This window comes from Vavraia culicis (assembly GCF_000192795.1).
Source record: "Vavraia culicis subsp. floridensis unplaced genomic scaffold supercont1.35, whole genome shotgun sequence".
In the NCBI taxonomy this organism is placed as follows: Eukaryota; Fungi; Microsporidia; family Pleistophoridae; genus Vavraia; species Vavraia culicis.
Genome location: NW_007360638.1, coordinates 48,501 through 64,673, shown reverse-complemented (window position 1 = coordinate 64,673; position 16,173 = coordinate 48,501). Strand labels below are relative to the sequence as shown.

Genomic DNA, 16,173 nt, shown 5'->3' with positions numbered 1-16,173 from the left:
ATGTATGGACAGATGCTTTCTCGAATGAGGCAGCACGGTAGAAAAGCAATCTTGCAATGCTATGCTCCGATATAAATGTTTTTGTGCTACCTATCAGTGTGTAGGAATGATAGTGATTCTGAATTAAGCAAAACTCTCAGCATTACTGCGATGTAATGTTATAAACAGAGACTGTTCGGTTCGAAGCCTTGTCCTCTTGTACAAAGCGCCAAAGAACAAAAAACTTGTAGTCTATGCTAGCATACAAAAGGAGTCCTGCTTTATGTCTTTGGCATTGATCTCTTGGTCCGCTCTACCAAATTTGTCCGCCTGAGATGATCCAAACTCGTATCCATATGAACGGATGGTGTGTGACCACAAGGTTCTGCTGAACAACGGATTCATTTGAGTAGCAACCGTGTTTTAGCTGTATGTCACAAAAATTTGGTCAAGTATCGAATCAAAATTGATTTAGCATAGTTGATGAGCTAAACATGCTACAACCTACGCAGATAAAGCAGACTTAGATTTTTATGGAATATTATTAAGGAAACACTAAAATATGTATATGAGCACTAATACAATGAACAAGCAAGAACGTTGTACAACATTGATTATTGAGTAGGTTAGCTGAACTATTGGATTATTGTACGAGAAGAGAAATATATTATCGTTCTGTTACCACGCCTTTCGCTCGGAGAGGAACGAAAAGGACCTTTGTGCAGCACAAAAGCGTTTAATACGGTTGTTGCATGCTTTTTTTACGGCTGTACCTCGATTTGTCTGAACATTGGGATTAACAATTTTATGAACGCTTTACCACCAAACGTTCCACCAGATCATTTCAATCATACTTTATACAGATCAACATTGTAAAGTACTGCTTAATTATTCGACCATGGCTTGTGAAAATGGAAAGTTCCCGAAAAAAGAAAAAACTCATCAAAATGCATTTTTACACTAAAGTGAAAAATAAACTTCCTTTGGTTCGCTGTGCTTTTATTTGCCTTTTAATTTGTAATTGTGTGTAAAATGCAGCATATTGTCATAAATTGATTTAGGTTACAAATGATGGGTGCCTGATGAAGCAGCAATTGAGGTAAAGTTTGAATGAAAAGAGAGTAGTGCTTTCTTATTTACATTTATTCTATATATTTCGTTGATCTTCTGTTTTTTTGAGCAACGTAGAACAGAATGTCTTTCTCATTTATTTTTTTGAATCTTAGTAATTTATGACAAATTTTTGCGATTTATCATTTATTTTTTTTCTTAGTGCTTTTTTTCAAAATTAGATGCATTCGGCATGGCAATTCGGTACACAACACGTCCATTGTACCTTAAAAGCGGGATTTGCTCGGTAAAAACATGCAGAATGTTAAAGAAACTATTTGAGGTTTAACTAAAAATTTTGGAACGTTGAAATGTTCAGTCCGGTAGATGCTTGCGCTTTTTAGGCTCACAATCGTGTGATCACATAGTATTGATTAATTCTCAGGTTCACTGACTTGTGTTGAACACGGAGCAATTGAGAGCAAGAGACATAAACTCGATAAGGAAGGTACAAAACGGAGGTAATAAAAAAGAAAATGTGTTCTTAGATGAAACTATCTATTGATTATGTCTATTTTTCAGCTTTTAAATTTGAAAAATGTTGATTTGTAAACTTAAAACAACTTTTTTGCATGTCACAAGGATCAAAAATTTTATTATCTGTCATGCACGAAATCAAGTTCGTGTCGAAAGAAATAAACAGAATAAATGAAAGGAACACAAAATGATAATGTTTAATGCATGAACTGTAAACTTAGCACCGCTGTAAGAATTCTTCAAAAAAATGTTGAACTGGTAGCCTTGTATAAGAGCATTTCACAGATTTGTATGAAACGCAAATTGCACGTAAGCTTTTTGTGCCAATACAACTCTTGCAATTAAATGCATTTTACCGCATTCTATTCCATCAGCATTCATGTGTTCAAACTTCCCTTTAATATATGCAAAAATATTCATAATATGGATTAATTATCCAGTTAAGATAATTTGAAGTACGTTCAATTGCTAAAGCGTTATCAAACACCATTGCAAATATTTTAGGTATAGATTAAATAAAAATACCTTTTGTGATGAAAAGATTTTGAAGTTTAGAAATGCAGAGAGAGTGTGCTAAATCACACTCAGTCATTAGGTAAACGCAAATTGAACTAGTAATTTAACGGATGAGCAGATATACATCAGCGAAATATTGAACAAGTGATCACGTGTAAATAGAGGCATGATCAGCGATCTTAAACAAGTAAATTTAACCAATTTGCTTGTACCATCTTAGATGAACGTACTTTTGAATGCTGCAGTTCACATAAAAGTGGAAGTAACGGAAATACAAGGCGGTACATATGGGCATGCCTGCTATGCTGAAGGGTCGGTAAAACCACACGATAGAGGAGAAGATGAGAACAAAATATCACGGCAGAGGAGAAGATGAGAACAAAATATCACGGCAGAGGAGAAGATGAGAACAAAATATCACGGTAGAGGAGAAGATGAGAACAAAATATCACGGTATCATTTGTAAGGTTACGCAAAATAAAACGAATATTATTTACTTTTTCTTGGTTACACATTGAAGTGTCAGAAATTGAATGTATTTTGGATTTTTGAGCGGTAGCGTTTATTGGGATACCACAGGCGATGGGCTGTGTGCAATCAAATTTTATGTGTTCGGATTGTTGCTGCATTTGGCATATCTTGCAACTGCTTCAGATTTTATGTGTTTGTACGCAAAGTTTCCTCATTAACGAGCGGATATTGGCTGTTATCTGTAGATATGAAACAATTAAATATAGTTTTTGGCCTGTAAGGTGTTAAGGCTTAAGAGATGGTAATTTTGGAAAACACATCGTTTAAAATGATATTGACATCGGAACACTCGTGCTTAGCTAGTTTTAGGTGATGGCTTAAAATAGTATAATATTTTTTGACAAATTTTTTAGGTAATATCTCACGGCTAGAGTATATCACGATACTCCACTAAAAGAGGAGAAATAACACTGTTCGAACATGAACCATGTAATAGTTGGGCATAATGTAGAATAAATCTGCAATCATCATAGCATCTAAGACATATTTTGTATGCGTGATCAGTAAATCGGAACAATTTAAGTACTTCTGGTACATATCATGCTATGTTTCGTGTTTTGGTCTCTTGAACTACGGTATGGCATAAAGTTTCAATCAAAATATGCCTTAATAGGGCAGGTTTCCCAAAAATATTCGGAAGATCAATATGAGGATCTACACGCAGAATAAATTATACGTGTTTAACAAATATGTTATAGGTGTGCTCTTAAAGCTTATATTTACCGCATTCTTGTACACCTACTTCTACAAAAACACGCTCTTCTGTTTCATGTTTAATCAGAATGGCCCTAAATGCTAAAACTGTTTTATGGAGCAGTTACATAGGTCTAAGCTACCAGCATGCCACCACAATATCTCCTAGTTTTATGGTTTTAGCAAGAATTAAATGCATTTGACATAAATTTAATTCTTGCCAAATATAACGGGCATGCCAAAAAAAGTGGTTATGAATGCAAACGAATGGAAAAAGTTGATAAAACAAGTTTTCAAAAATATACGTCTGATACTTAAATTGATTATTTTTTTTCCATTCCGCTGTACTGATGTATTTTCGTACGATTTCTGTTCGAAAAGATGCAACAAAGAATACGTGGTTTTCAATGCTTACCTTGTGTTGTTCCTTGGGAGGTAACACAGCTCCTGTAAACAACCGGAACTAACGATCATATGATTGGTAGATGATCACTTTTAAGATGAAAGACAGGAATGAAATATAAATCATAGCTTTAAAGTTGCAGGTTTTAACTGGGATAGAAACGCAAAACGGAAAATAATGCAAAAATATGTTGACTATAGCCAAAAGCGTGCAACAAACGAAATAATGATTTTGCTCTGATAAATTCTGCTACCGATTTAAGTACTTGAAACGTACACCTAGCACCACTACGATATTTATTTTGCTATACCATGTTACCCGGCAGCTATTTAAGCGTAATATTATATAAACTGTAAAAAACAATAAGCTTTTTCACCGTACATTCTAGCCATTGGGAAGGACTGTACAGCTTTCTGGGCACGTCTAAAAACTAATTTATGTTTGAGTAAATGTGTATTTACTTCACTGAGATCACTAATTTTTTCAGTGTAGCAGCTCTATCATAGAATATAATGATGGAATAATGGCCATACACTTCAAATAATAGTTAATTACACCATAAAATTTTTAAATGACTTACCAATTTCGGAGTTATTATTTGCAATTACGTCAGGAACTAAAAAATCAGCCTTGACCTGTGAACAAGAATAAGTAAACTAATTATTTCATACCCAATACATAAATTAACAAGTTAGTTTTGTACTCATTCATATTACAACATCTGATATTGTTATTTTTCTAGTAACGAGAATCATAGTTAAAAATAGAAACAAGTATTCATGTAGCGTACGCAATATCACTTTCATTTATTACCATGCCATTACATCACGGGCCTGTATGACAATGTAACAATATGATTTAACTTATTAGCTATACAAGGACTAATTCGTTTTAAATAATTATTCTACACTCTTTGTCAGACATGTATTTTGAAGTAATTCTCATTAGCTGGTTGATGGTCAGAGATTAACTTATTATTGTCCATATACGTGTTCTGATACTTTTTAGTGCTATTCAATATAATCATCGGTAAACTGATTATATATCTGGCAGGTTACTCATTAGAGCTCTATAATAGCGTAGAAGTTGTTTGATCAACCGCTCCTCTAGAAAAAACCTGCGATAATTCTCTTTCAACAATATTTGGCAATCGTATAATTATTTTACCTATGATAGTATTTCTTTGGCAAAGTAAAGCTATTTTTACTACTGCTGAATCTCGTTGAGGTAACTAATTGTTTTTATGAACGAAGCTACAAGACTGCAAGTTGCTGTGCAGAGAGGATAAAAAAGCCTAGCTCTAGCGTTAAAAATAGAACATAGTGATCATGTGAATTACCGACAATTCAATTCTTAATATTTCTCTACAAGTCTTTGCCATAAATGTGTGTCATGTGTATGAGTAGGCTTTCAAGTAAACACATATCCTTAACCTTAAAACCATGCATACAGTATTAAATTGCTAGAAATACTCATATTTTACGCTTTATTAAATATTTGAGCAGGTATATTTCACTGGTTATTATCAACAATTGACTTAAAGCATGCATAGTGTGAAAAACACTTTTTAACAGATATTACAGGGCAATTTGCTCATTTACATCCTTTACGCTCCATTTTACCATGAATTTCAATCTACACACAGATATTTACGTTTTATCATAGTAAAAGGTAAATTAAAAATTAGACCTATAAGTTCAATCGTTTTATTACGTACGGTCCAATGAGCACACAAATGCCACGTTTTCTTCCAACTCAATTTCAAATGCCCAATTTACAAATCTTACGCAGACTTTTGTACTTAGTTACACATATGGCCGACCGTCAGAGATATAAACTATTGACGGTCCTTCAGACACGCCTTGAAGTTGGTCAAAAATACAACAAATACTATTTTACTGATATATTGAGCTATAACATGGCACTAAGTGTTACCAAAGAGGCAGTCAATTATAATATTTAAAATTAAGTAAAATTAAAAATGAATTAATAATTGCTACTGACAAACGATACAAATGAAGGCACGTATTAATGTGATATACGGATATTATTGCAAATCATTGGTTTACTGTAATATACCTCTTTAATACTCGATGAACCACGCATTATTCTTTACCAAAATGATTTTTTTCTACATGGTTTACCAGGCATTTTTTATAAACGAATTTGCATCTGCAGTACTCGCAGATGAATACCTTTTTCCTAATGCTGGTTATTTTGTGGTAATATTTCTTCATTTCCTCATTCAAATTCTGATTTTCTTCTTTTTCTCTTATTTTTCTTGTTTCATTGCAACCAACTGCTCTTCCGAGACTGAAGCTGCCGTAAAAATGGTCACCGTGCATATCAACGTCCTGATTAACGCTGCAAAGTTCGCCATTCATACTATCGCCACCAACAAAATTACTGCTAAGGATGTCACACTCCCTCTCACCGTTGAACATCAAGTCCTTGTCGTAAAACACTGTGTTATTTTCACAGGATGCAAAGTTATTTTTGCACTCTAATATTGCGTTACAGCTGCTTATACAATCAGAGTCCTCCACGATACTGCCTCTAATGCTGTTACGCTGTGTTAGCATGTCTTCGTAGCTGCACACGCTGTCACTCCTCACGCTATTCCTGTAGCTGCCATCCTCAAATACACTGCTATCGTCATCCGCACCATTAATAAGGTTGCTAGCAATTTTCATATCGTGAAGTACACCACCACCACCGTTTTTACCCCTGTTAGTGATACTATCCTCTCTTTCTCTCTCCTTGTCATGTCTTACGTCTTTTATGAACTTGAAAAGCAAATATGAGTCATTAACAATACTTTTGTCCATCCTCGTTTCTTTTTCCATTCCCTTTATATTTAAAATATAAAATCTATTTTTAGGTAAATTAGTAATACGCACAGAAAACCACACAGAACCGTGTACAATAATCATTTTTTAGTAAATGAGGCAATAAGTGGCATAAATTGTGTAAAATGCACGATCAAGCTCATTAGCTATTTATACATTTATAAAATATCATCTCTTTTTGAGAATTATTACAACTTTTGGCGATAGGACAGTGATAATTACATTTATTAATAACCTTGTAAAAGGAAAGTCTATGAGTTGTTGAGGTAGAAGATACTCGGGAGGATCTGTACCGAGAACTGTACGGAAAAATGGTGTTTTACAATTGGTAGTTGTAAAAATGTACATTGGTAGCATTTTACGACTGGTGGTTTGTTAATATGGCAATAAACATTAAAGGCAATATGATAAATACAATAAATATGATTTGAATGACATATGTGCTATTAATACCAAAGAATGTGCCTGCACACGAAGACTCACACATGTTAACACGAATTCGGTTCGTTCCTGCGAATAGCAAAACTAAATTGGTAGAGAAAGCGTGATTAATTTGTCCTTTTGTTCCCATTGTGAAAATGATGATGTAAAAAAAGAAAATATTCAAAATGTGACAGTTTTTAAAACGTGTGTGACGCTCATCGTGCTGTCATAGCCTGTTCATAACACTTGCTGAACGAATATGTGTGAACAAACAGACCAAATATGTCATCCTGGTACACGTGCTCTATCCCTTCGGTCAGTCCCGATCAGAAACTTTTCAATTGTTTATAATTCCCTATAAAATTTGCAATTTTTTATTTTAGCCAAAAATGGCATTTTCACTTTTTTGAGGAGAAAAAGGAACAGAGCAGCTGATGGGTATCAAAGGAACAAGTGGTATTCATACGGATTATGTGATACATGATATATGAGAATGGTGCATATGCCAAATAGAGAGAATTCGTAATAAATTAGGGTAAAGGCAATGATAGAGAGAACACAGAAATGAGGTGTGGTAAAAAATAACATACTTTCCTGAAAACAAACTTGATGCTTCTTCGGTGGATTCTTGCGATTAGGCGCGTATCGGTTGGTGATCACGACACGCTAACAGTTGTTGTATGACAGCATAGAAATCCTAAAAAAGCCCTTACCGGAGCAAATCACAGCGTGCTGTAAAACATTTATTAGCCAATCGATCGCTACTGCAACATGTTGAAAATAGAATCGTAGCGCAGCCATTCATTTCCTCTGGGCATTCTTCGCAGATCCTTGTACTCATTTATAGACTTTTCTATCTCTGTTACAATTATTAACTGCCCTTCCAGACCTATTACTCCGTATTTTACGTCCACGTTCTCCTCATCCATCCCCATCAAAAATTTGATTGCCCTCATACCTAGCACAGCTGACATTATTCGGTCCGTGGGGCTGGGGTTAGAACCTGCCTGTATTTCGCCCAGTACCACGAAGTTGACTGCAAAGCCCTTATGCATTGCACACGATGTGTTATGTGCATTATTCGCGTTACGCATGCTCGGATGGTTGATGGCCTGACTGCTGTCGTGACACCCATCATAGCACCCGTTATCGCTGCGCATCAGCGTGCATAGTGAAGCACTTGACATTCTGTTGAAGGATTGCGAGCACCTCATCACAACAATACCTTGCTTATCGTTCATAGCATACCGCTTTCTGATCTTTTTGCACACCTTGCTCAGAAAATCGATTGATTCTGCTCTCTCGGGTATGAAACATTCGAAGGCATTGCTTGCTATTCCGCCCATCAGGCTGAGATAGCCCGTAGTGCCCGATACCTCGACGAGAAAGACCTGCTTGCGTGTGCTTGTCGCGGAAAGCCTGACACGGTCAACTGAATGTGTGATGGAGTTGAGAGCCGTGTCCGTTCCTATGCTCATTTCCGTACCGGGGATGTTGTTTTCCTGTGAAAAGGGAATGAGAATAACTCTAAAGCCTTTAAGAATGCGCAATCTATGTGCACGGGTAGCAGCTTCTCCGTCGTTCTTTGCATCTTCCCTGGTATCTGCTGTTTTTTCATTGGTCTTGCTCGTTTCTTTCTGTTCATTTTTATTGTTGCTCGTCTTGTTAGCTTCCGTTTCTGCGGTGTTAATCGTGGCCTCTAATTCTTCTATGGCCTTCTCAACAACGTTCCTGATTCTCTCAATAACCCACAGACATTCCACCCCGCCCATCATTACCACATTCCTAATACCGTGGTACACCAACTTATCAACGATGCGATGCGCGTCTTCTCCCCCAAATGAACATCCGATGACACTGCCACCGTCGTGTATCATCGATAAAAATTCGTACTTTGATGGTCTTATGAGTTTGTCGTTCAGAAGACCTTCAAAGCCATTCTCGGAGCAGAAGAGCTGCTGATTCATTTGGTGGCAGTACTCTACAATAGTGTTGAGTGCCACGTTCATACCAGGCACCCGTCTGCCGTGATGCAACACGAGTATTTTATTAGGTATGATTTTAGCACCTGTTTTGGTACTCGCCACTCCGCTGGTCTTCGCCTCAGCTCGGCCACGGCTATTTTTCAAATCAGGTTTCTGATCAGTTCTGATGACAGTATTGTTCATGTGAACTCGATTACATTCAATATTCTCGTCTATGTCTTTCTTGCCGTAGGCACGCAGTTCTTCGAGCAGGGAATGTGCCATCCTAAAAAAGCTTCCTCTGCTTCCTTCCACATTCCCCTTTTCGTCCAAACCCTCACACGCTCGCACTCCTCGATCAATTCCTTCATCCCGACTCTTCTGAGCATGTTGTTTTGGCTGCATATTGACACAGCCGTTTCAACGCCGTACAACAGGTTGCTTACTGCCTCCATGCCACTCAGCACAGAAAGTATGCGATCGCGCGCCGAGGGTGCGCCTCCGCGCTGGATGTGTCCAAGCTTGAGCACACGGCTGTCTATTCCCGTTTCTTTCACAATCAGGTCTTTGACATCCTCGGCATTTATCTTTTTACCCATTGGATCGGTTGCTCCCTCGGCCAGTATCACCGCAATACCGTTCTTGCCATCCTTTCGGACCTTTCTTATGCAGCCGATCACCTTGTCCTTCCATGATGCATTAGTGCTCTCTGGCAAGAGCACAAAATCGGCATTGACCGCAAAACCGGACATAAGCGCTATGAATCCGCAGTGGCGGCCCATCACTTCTATCACGAAAGCGCGTCTGTGCGAGTCCATGGTGAACGATAGCGAATCAAAGCACTCTATCACGCGATGAAGCGCGGTGTCGGAGCCTATCATCGTATCTGTGGATGGGATATCGTTGTCGATCGAGCAAGGTATGTGCACCACCTTAAGACTGTATCTATTGGAGAGCACCAACGTATCACCATGTTTTGAGATCCTCGTAGCCATGGCATTCTTGCTTTCTACGTCTCTGGCCGCTTCATTACAAACGCTAGGACTTTTATCAACCATCTGTGCTTCTTCTTTGCTGCCACTAATGCTGTTAGTCTCGCTCGTCTCCTCGCATTCAAACTTCAGAACACCCTCGGATACGAACTCATCAACGAATCCGTCGAATTCGTTTCGCAATATTTGTGCGCCCTTTACGCTTCCGTCGCCGCCCAAGACAACCAAACAGTCGATCCCTTTTTTCAAAAGGCACCATACGGCCCTTTTGCGCCCGCTTCTCTCCATAAATTCGGGACATCTGCTGCTTCGCAGGAAGGTCCCGCCCATAGGCGCGTGTTTTACCACATCATTGAACCCGAGCCGCTTTATGCCGTCGTTGATCAGCCCAGTATACCCATCGTAGACACCGTACACCATCGAGTTGCATCTTATTGCTGTTCTTACGATCGCGTGCACACACATGTTCATGCCAGGGGCATCGCCACCGGAGGTCAGCACGGCGATTCTCCTCGGGGTGATCGTTGGATCGAACTGCACGTGTATTTCATTCCCCAGAGCGTCTCTCAGCGTGACTGTGTTACGGTCCATCAGTCTGTCAATGTCGATGTTTTGCTCACTAAGAACATGCAAGGCATTTGTAGTTTTGAGAATCACGTGTATGCCGTCCGTCATTGCGCGTAATTGCACGCGCTCATTGCCTGTTATGACGATTTTGCGCGTATTCTTCAGCTGGTAAATTTTTACGTCCAGACCAAGCGCCTCATAGAGATGGAGAGAGGTGTGCGAAAGGTGATCGGAATGTATAACTATTTCGGTGTGGGTCATTCGGGGTGCGTTGTTGAACATAAGTGTTTTATAGCCCTCTCCTTTAGCATTCTTTTTGATTCGTTAATTTTTCTGAGCGCAATTCTACGGGTTAAAATGACACATTCCTGATGAAAGTAACATGTTTTAGTCGTCAAACATCCAATTGATTGGTGAAAGACTAACTTATTTATTCCGATCATGGTTGGCTGTATGATTTTGATTGATATATTAAAGTGATAAACGGAATTGGACAATGGCTTCTTCTCTAAGAAATATTAGCCGCAAAAATTTTGTATTTTCCGCTCAACTCCAAAAATATTAGTTTTCCCATGCGTTAGCATCCATTACAGCTTGTTTAATTCTTGAAAAATGCCATTGGTCCGTCCAACAGGATTAATTAATGGAAAATTGTTGATATCAGATATGAGTCCCTTAAATTTTTTGATGACCAATCAAAAATAATTTAACTTCTACTGATGAACACCATCAAGAAAAATAATTAAGTTTACTTTTAAATTAGGAACTAATTAGAAATAAAAGGTTTTAATTAACACGGTACGGTGATTTATTGCATATGGTAGGAGATACTTTTTAGGATACATAAATCACGTGGAACTACGCTCTCCGGTATTCCCAACAGACACCATTTCTCCGTACTGACCAATAAATCTGTAAAATTGAGAAGCAGTCACGGACATGCACACAAATAGAATCAAATAAAATTATATTATAATCTAACCGGGTCTCTTGAATTGATGGGAAAGCTGTGCACATTCACACTCCCGGAAAGCAACCGTTGACCAATGTGCGTTTAATAATCACAGAAATGCAGGCTATCGTACTTTCCGTACACTTTGGCGCTCCTTCTCTTTTCATCGTTCCTCTTCACGCACGCCCATTTGAAGCGCACCATCTCACACTCACGGTTCGTGTCCAGCCACTTGACAGTGCGCCAATCCGAGGGGTAGCCCGATCCGCATTCCGCGCTAAACTGTTTTAGCAGGTCATCACGTACCACTTTCGCAATTATGCTCGCACCACCCACGCATCTGTAAATGCTATCCGCCTTTGGCTTTATCGTGAACGGAACTGACGGGAAATGCCGCTGCAAAATTTGCAGATACTTGTCCGTGTTCCCGAGCGCATCAATAAAAACGTTTTCTACTCCATCTCTACGCAAGCTGACATTTTTTCCAATTTCATCGCTTCTACCAATTCCAGTATTGGTTCTTTCTTGGCAATCCCAAAAACGGCGTTTGTTTCCATTCTCTGTCGACAGAGCCTCAAAAATGATACGTAATATATAAACAACTGCGCTGATACTTATGTCATTTAGATTTCTTCTGTCCATCTCCGTGCTAATATACTCTGGATGCAGCGCATACCATACGTATGAATGCGTATTTCTTATCTGATCGTAAATTGTTTCTCTTTGTTTCGGTAAAAGAAGCTTGCTATCACACATTTTTATATCACTGTGCACGTCTTTCAGTGCCGAACTGACTGTTGGGTTTGTAATATCGTTCTCCTCTTCTATTATCAAAGCTGCATACACCAAGTAACCCAAAACAGGTCCGCGCCCCGCCTCATCTATTCCTATCGTGAGTCTTTTACCGGTAGATCTGATGCTAGAATGGATTATGTTTTTATTTACTGCTAGATTGTCCTCGGAGTGGGGAGTAAAAATTTTATTTTCCAAAATGTGTACATTCGGGACCATTTGCCTTTTTTTGCTTTTAATGGCAGATAACCCGTCATTTCTTTTAAGTGCAGTGTTAGGTTTTGCCGCAGTGTCTTTTTTTCTGTTTGCTACGCCATTGTTCAAGCCTTGCAATTTTCTCATGCAGAGGTAAAAAATTTTCTCGACTAAAAAAATATTTGGGTCAAATTTTTGAGCAACGATGACCGCGAGCAATGAAACTACCGACAAAAGCACAATTTGGACTGCTAAAGCACATTTACAACAATATAACTTTAATTACCTTTGTGTTTCGCAATATAATCTCAATTCCTTTTTATCGTATTCTCGGATATCACGCACGGTTTTGCCATTTCAGTGAGCAACAATAAAATTTTTGTCGGAAATCGCGCAGTTTACTTCTTTAAAACTGCTGTAAATACCGCAAATACCGTGTGAATGCTTGCACGTCCAAAGCATCTAGTATTTCTGCAAAACCCGATTCAGTAGTCAACACAAAACCATTCACAGTAAAATATCGCAATAATTAATTTTCACACATAATATCATGTTTTATACTTAATCCACTTAGTAGTCTAGATTTTCTAATTGTTGTCTCCACAATTTGTGGCGAATACCGAGCTGTGCTCTTCCCGTTTTCGAAAATGTTTCCAGCTGAGCATCTGCACTACAGCACTTCATTTTCATAAAGGATGGTCTGTAACTTGCGGTTAAAGAGTTTTAAAAAATTTTTGCTCTCAATCAAAACATCCGTAAAACACTCGCACGAAGAGCGTTGGTTGTAATAAAATATACTTTACTCCAGAAACCGAGATGTGTATGATCATAACCTAATGATAATTGCAAATCAAATCTATCTTTCCTATATATGGAGCACACATCGCTGCAAAATGGACATGCAATTCTCGGCAATTCAAAAAATAGCATTTCCCTTTTTTTCCCATTCTTTTCTTAAAGCGTCAACATCAATCCACATATTATCCGAACTTTGGACGGTTTAATATCTAATCCGATGCATACGTACGTGTCAACTCGACACTCCATCAACAACATTCTTATCATTTCACTATCCCATTATGAACTAGCTGTAAATAATGAGGGATCACCAAGTACATTCGTATAAATTCATCGCAATCGTTCTGTGATTGATAATATCGACTATCTTTTTATCTTCTTCGTTTTAGACCTAAATGTTTCTATAAAGAGACAAAGGAGGAAAATACATAAAAGGCCACTTATATTAACATGAAACTTTTATTATCTGGTCTAATATTTCCCATTTTTACACATTGTTGTTCCATTTGCATGCTGATTTTCTTTTGCTTCTTTTGATCGATTTTGGGTTTTCCAAAAAATTGGCGGAAAAAAGGAGATTGGAACGCAGATCAAAACGTGTGCAGGCACCAACATGTAAAATTGTGATGTTTTAAAATGCGGCATTTTGTAAACTGTTCAAAAATTGTAGCAAACACGAATAGCAAGAGCGCCTCACATATCGAGCACTAGCACGCATGCCCGTGGCAGAATGCAATGTTCGATGTCCGAATTGTATTTATAAAGCAATCAAATGCTATTTTTCATCCATTGTTGCACAAAAATTAGATTTTCTTACATCATTCCCTTTTCTTATCGCCAAACTAAATAATCTGTCACTCAATGATAAAGAAGGAAAAAGATTTGAAAATTAAAAGATAAAAGAGGAAAATTGAATAAAAAATAGAACGGCTTAAAAACCATAAATTTGAGCAGTAATCGTCTATGTGCCGTGGTATAAAAATAAATAATCTATTTATTTACTTATTAAGCATTATTTTTACACATTATCAATTATTATATTCTATCTTTAAACTTTCATATCATTTCAATGGCAAATCGATATTCGTACAAAAAATATACAGTGTAATAGAACAGAATTACCAAAAACGTTTAATGCCATGTTAACCAATAATATATTACTGTTTATAGCTGGAAAAGGAAATGTTATGGATTGATGTATTTTTTTGAGATTTATTTTTTAATATCAAAGGGAGAATTTTGGTAGCCGCATGAAGGATAAGAAATGGCAAATGAGCGATGATGAGATGGATGAGTGTATGCGGAACAGGTATCCTAGGGAAACACATGTACGAGTGAGCGACGTGCCTTTTAACGATAGTATAGGGATGGTGGCACATGGAAGAGATGGCTGCAGTCCTGTAAAGTATAGCATGCCGGAGATGAGGAAGATCAGCAGATACGGGACCACAAATGCAGCTAGAATGAATACTGGCAATGACGAGGAGAATGGCGCTGCCAAAGAAATCAGTGTTGACAACAATAACAGCAATTGGTGCAGAGAAAATGACGAAAATGATGAGAAAAATGATTTATTGGACGGAAATAGATCTAGCGGTGAAGAATACGCCGAGAATACGTCATGTACTGTCCGAGGTGACAAATCTGACGTGGCAAAAGAAAAAAGGAGTGTAGAACCCGGTATTTTACATGATACACATGAAATGCATTATACTGATAAATTAGACACTTGTCAAGAAATACTCTATGAGGACAAAGAAAATCCGATAGGAAGTGCTGCTGTCAAAAAATGTTTTGATGATGATGACTCGGCCAAGGAAGCTATTTTTCGCAATGATCCATTAGAAAATAAATCGGTGGGCGTTGATAGAAGCGGTAGAACTAACAGTGTATTTCTTAAGCACGGTTATCAGGACAGGAAGTTCAGCATTATCAGAGAGATACAGAATAGCAGATTTGGTGGAATAACCAGGCACGATATCGAACTTTTTCGATATTTCTTATGGAAAATACACCGATGTGATGTAAACAGACAAAACAGCACAATAAGTGATAGGACAAATGAAAGTGGAATGTGCAATAGCTTGTATAGAGATAATTGGCACGTGGCAATTCACGAGTCTGATCGAGAATACAAATGTGATCATTGCGACTTTACTTACATTTACAGAAAGTGTTTGATCACACATATGAGGAAAAGACACCAGCGGAAATAAAGGAGTCTCTGTAATGCACAAACAAGTAGTGTGGAAATGGTGAACCTGTAGGCCTATAGATAGCTGTTCATTACACTAACAAAACGTCTATTAAACATGTTTATCACATGTAGGTGATGTAAATTCATATTTCGTGGCAACTTCATCTTTAGATTTTTAAAATTTCCTTTTTTAATACCAATAATATTGTACTGTTATGGACTTGCTTTAAAGGGTAAATGTAGCAGTGTGTTTAACCGTGATTCGTTAGAATAAAAGGAGCCGTTTGTAGTACTGTGCTTATCATCCCTTATTACTTTATTGGTGTGTTCGAGACAGATTTGCCGCAATAATTGGTACCAATATTTCGGTGGTACAGTTTTAATATTCGTTCCATAATCGAACATAACAGCTTTTCAGAACTGATTACGACGAATTACCACGCGACACGAGCACGAAAAAATATTTACCATTGACATATATGGTCTATTGGACTAAATTTGACATGACAGAAATGGCAGATTCCCTTTGATATGTGAATATTATAGATTATATGGTTAGAATGGTGGCAAACAAATACTTTTAGGCACTCTCTAACGTGTACAGATACTACGTATTATTTGGTGGGCTGTCAATTTAAACAGTATTATTTTTTGATACCAATTATAACTTGCAACAGTATTTATGGTTTAATTTACACAAAGTAGTTTAATTAAATTTATTAGGCGTGTTTTCAT

The 16,173-nt window shown here is 37.6% G+C and overlaps 4 protein-coding genes across 4 annotated transcripts; 1 reads left to right on the top strand and 3 right to left on the bottom strand.

Moving 5' to 3' along the window:
* Positions 1-5,759: 5,759 nt before the first annotated feature.
* VCUG_01907 (uncharacterized protein) lies at positions 5,760-6,642 on the bottom strand (the record flags this gene model as incomplete). The annotated part of the gene is made up of 1 exon (XM_008076729.1): positions 5,760-6,642. One exon carries the CDS (start codon positions 6,640-6,642, stop codon positions 5,815-5,817), a length of 828 nt encoding a protein of 275 aa, XP_008074920.1. The 3' UTR covers positions 5,760-5,814.
* A 1,100-nt stretch (positions 6,643-7,742) lies between these two features.
* On the bottom strand, positions 7,743-10,765 carry VCUG_01906 (uncharacterized protein; the record flags this gene model as incomplete). The annotated part of the gene is given in 2 exon segments (XM_008076728.1): positions 7,743-9,266; positions 9,281-10,765. 2 exon segments carry the CDS (start codon positions 10,763-10,765, stop codon positions 7,743-7,745), a joined length of 3,009 nt encoding a protein of 1,002 aa, XP_008074919.1.
* A 539-nt stretch (positions 10,766-11,304) lies between these two features.
* On the bottom strand, positions 11,305-12,594 carry VCUG_01905 (ribonuclease HII). The gene has a single exon (XM_008076727.1). It carries the CDS (start codon positions 12,588-12,590, stop codon positions 11,559-11,561), a length of 1,032 nt encoding a protein of 343 aa, XP_008074918.1. The 5' UTR covers positions 12,591-12,594; the 3' UTR covers positions 11,305-11,558.
* A 1,897-nt stretch (positions 12,595-14,491) lies between these two features.
* Positions 14,492-15,457, top strand: VCUG_01904 (uncharacterized protein; the record flags this gene model as incomplete). Its single annotated transcript, XM_008076726.1, has 1 exon — positions 14,492-15,457. The coding sequence occupies one exon, from the start codon at positions 14,492-14,494 to the stop codon at positions 15,455-15,457; it is 966 nt and encodes a 321-aa protein (XP_008074917.1).
* Between the last annotated feature and the right edge of the window lie 716 nt (positions 15,458-16,173).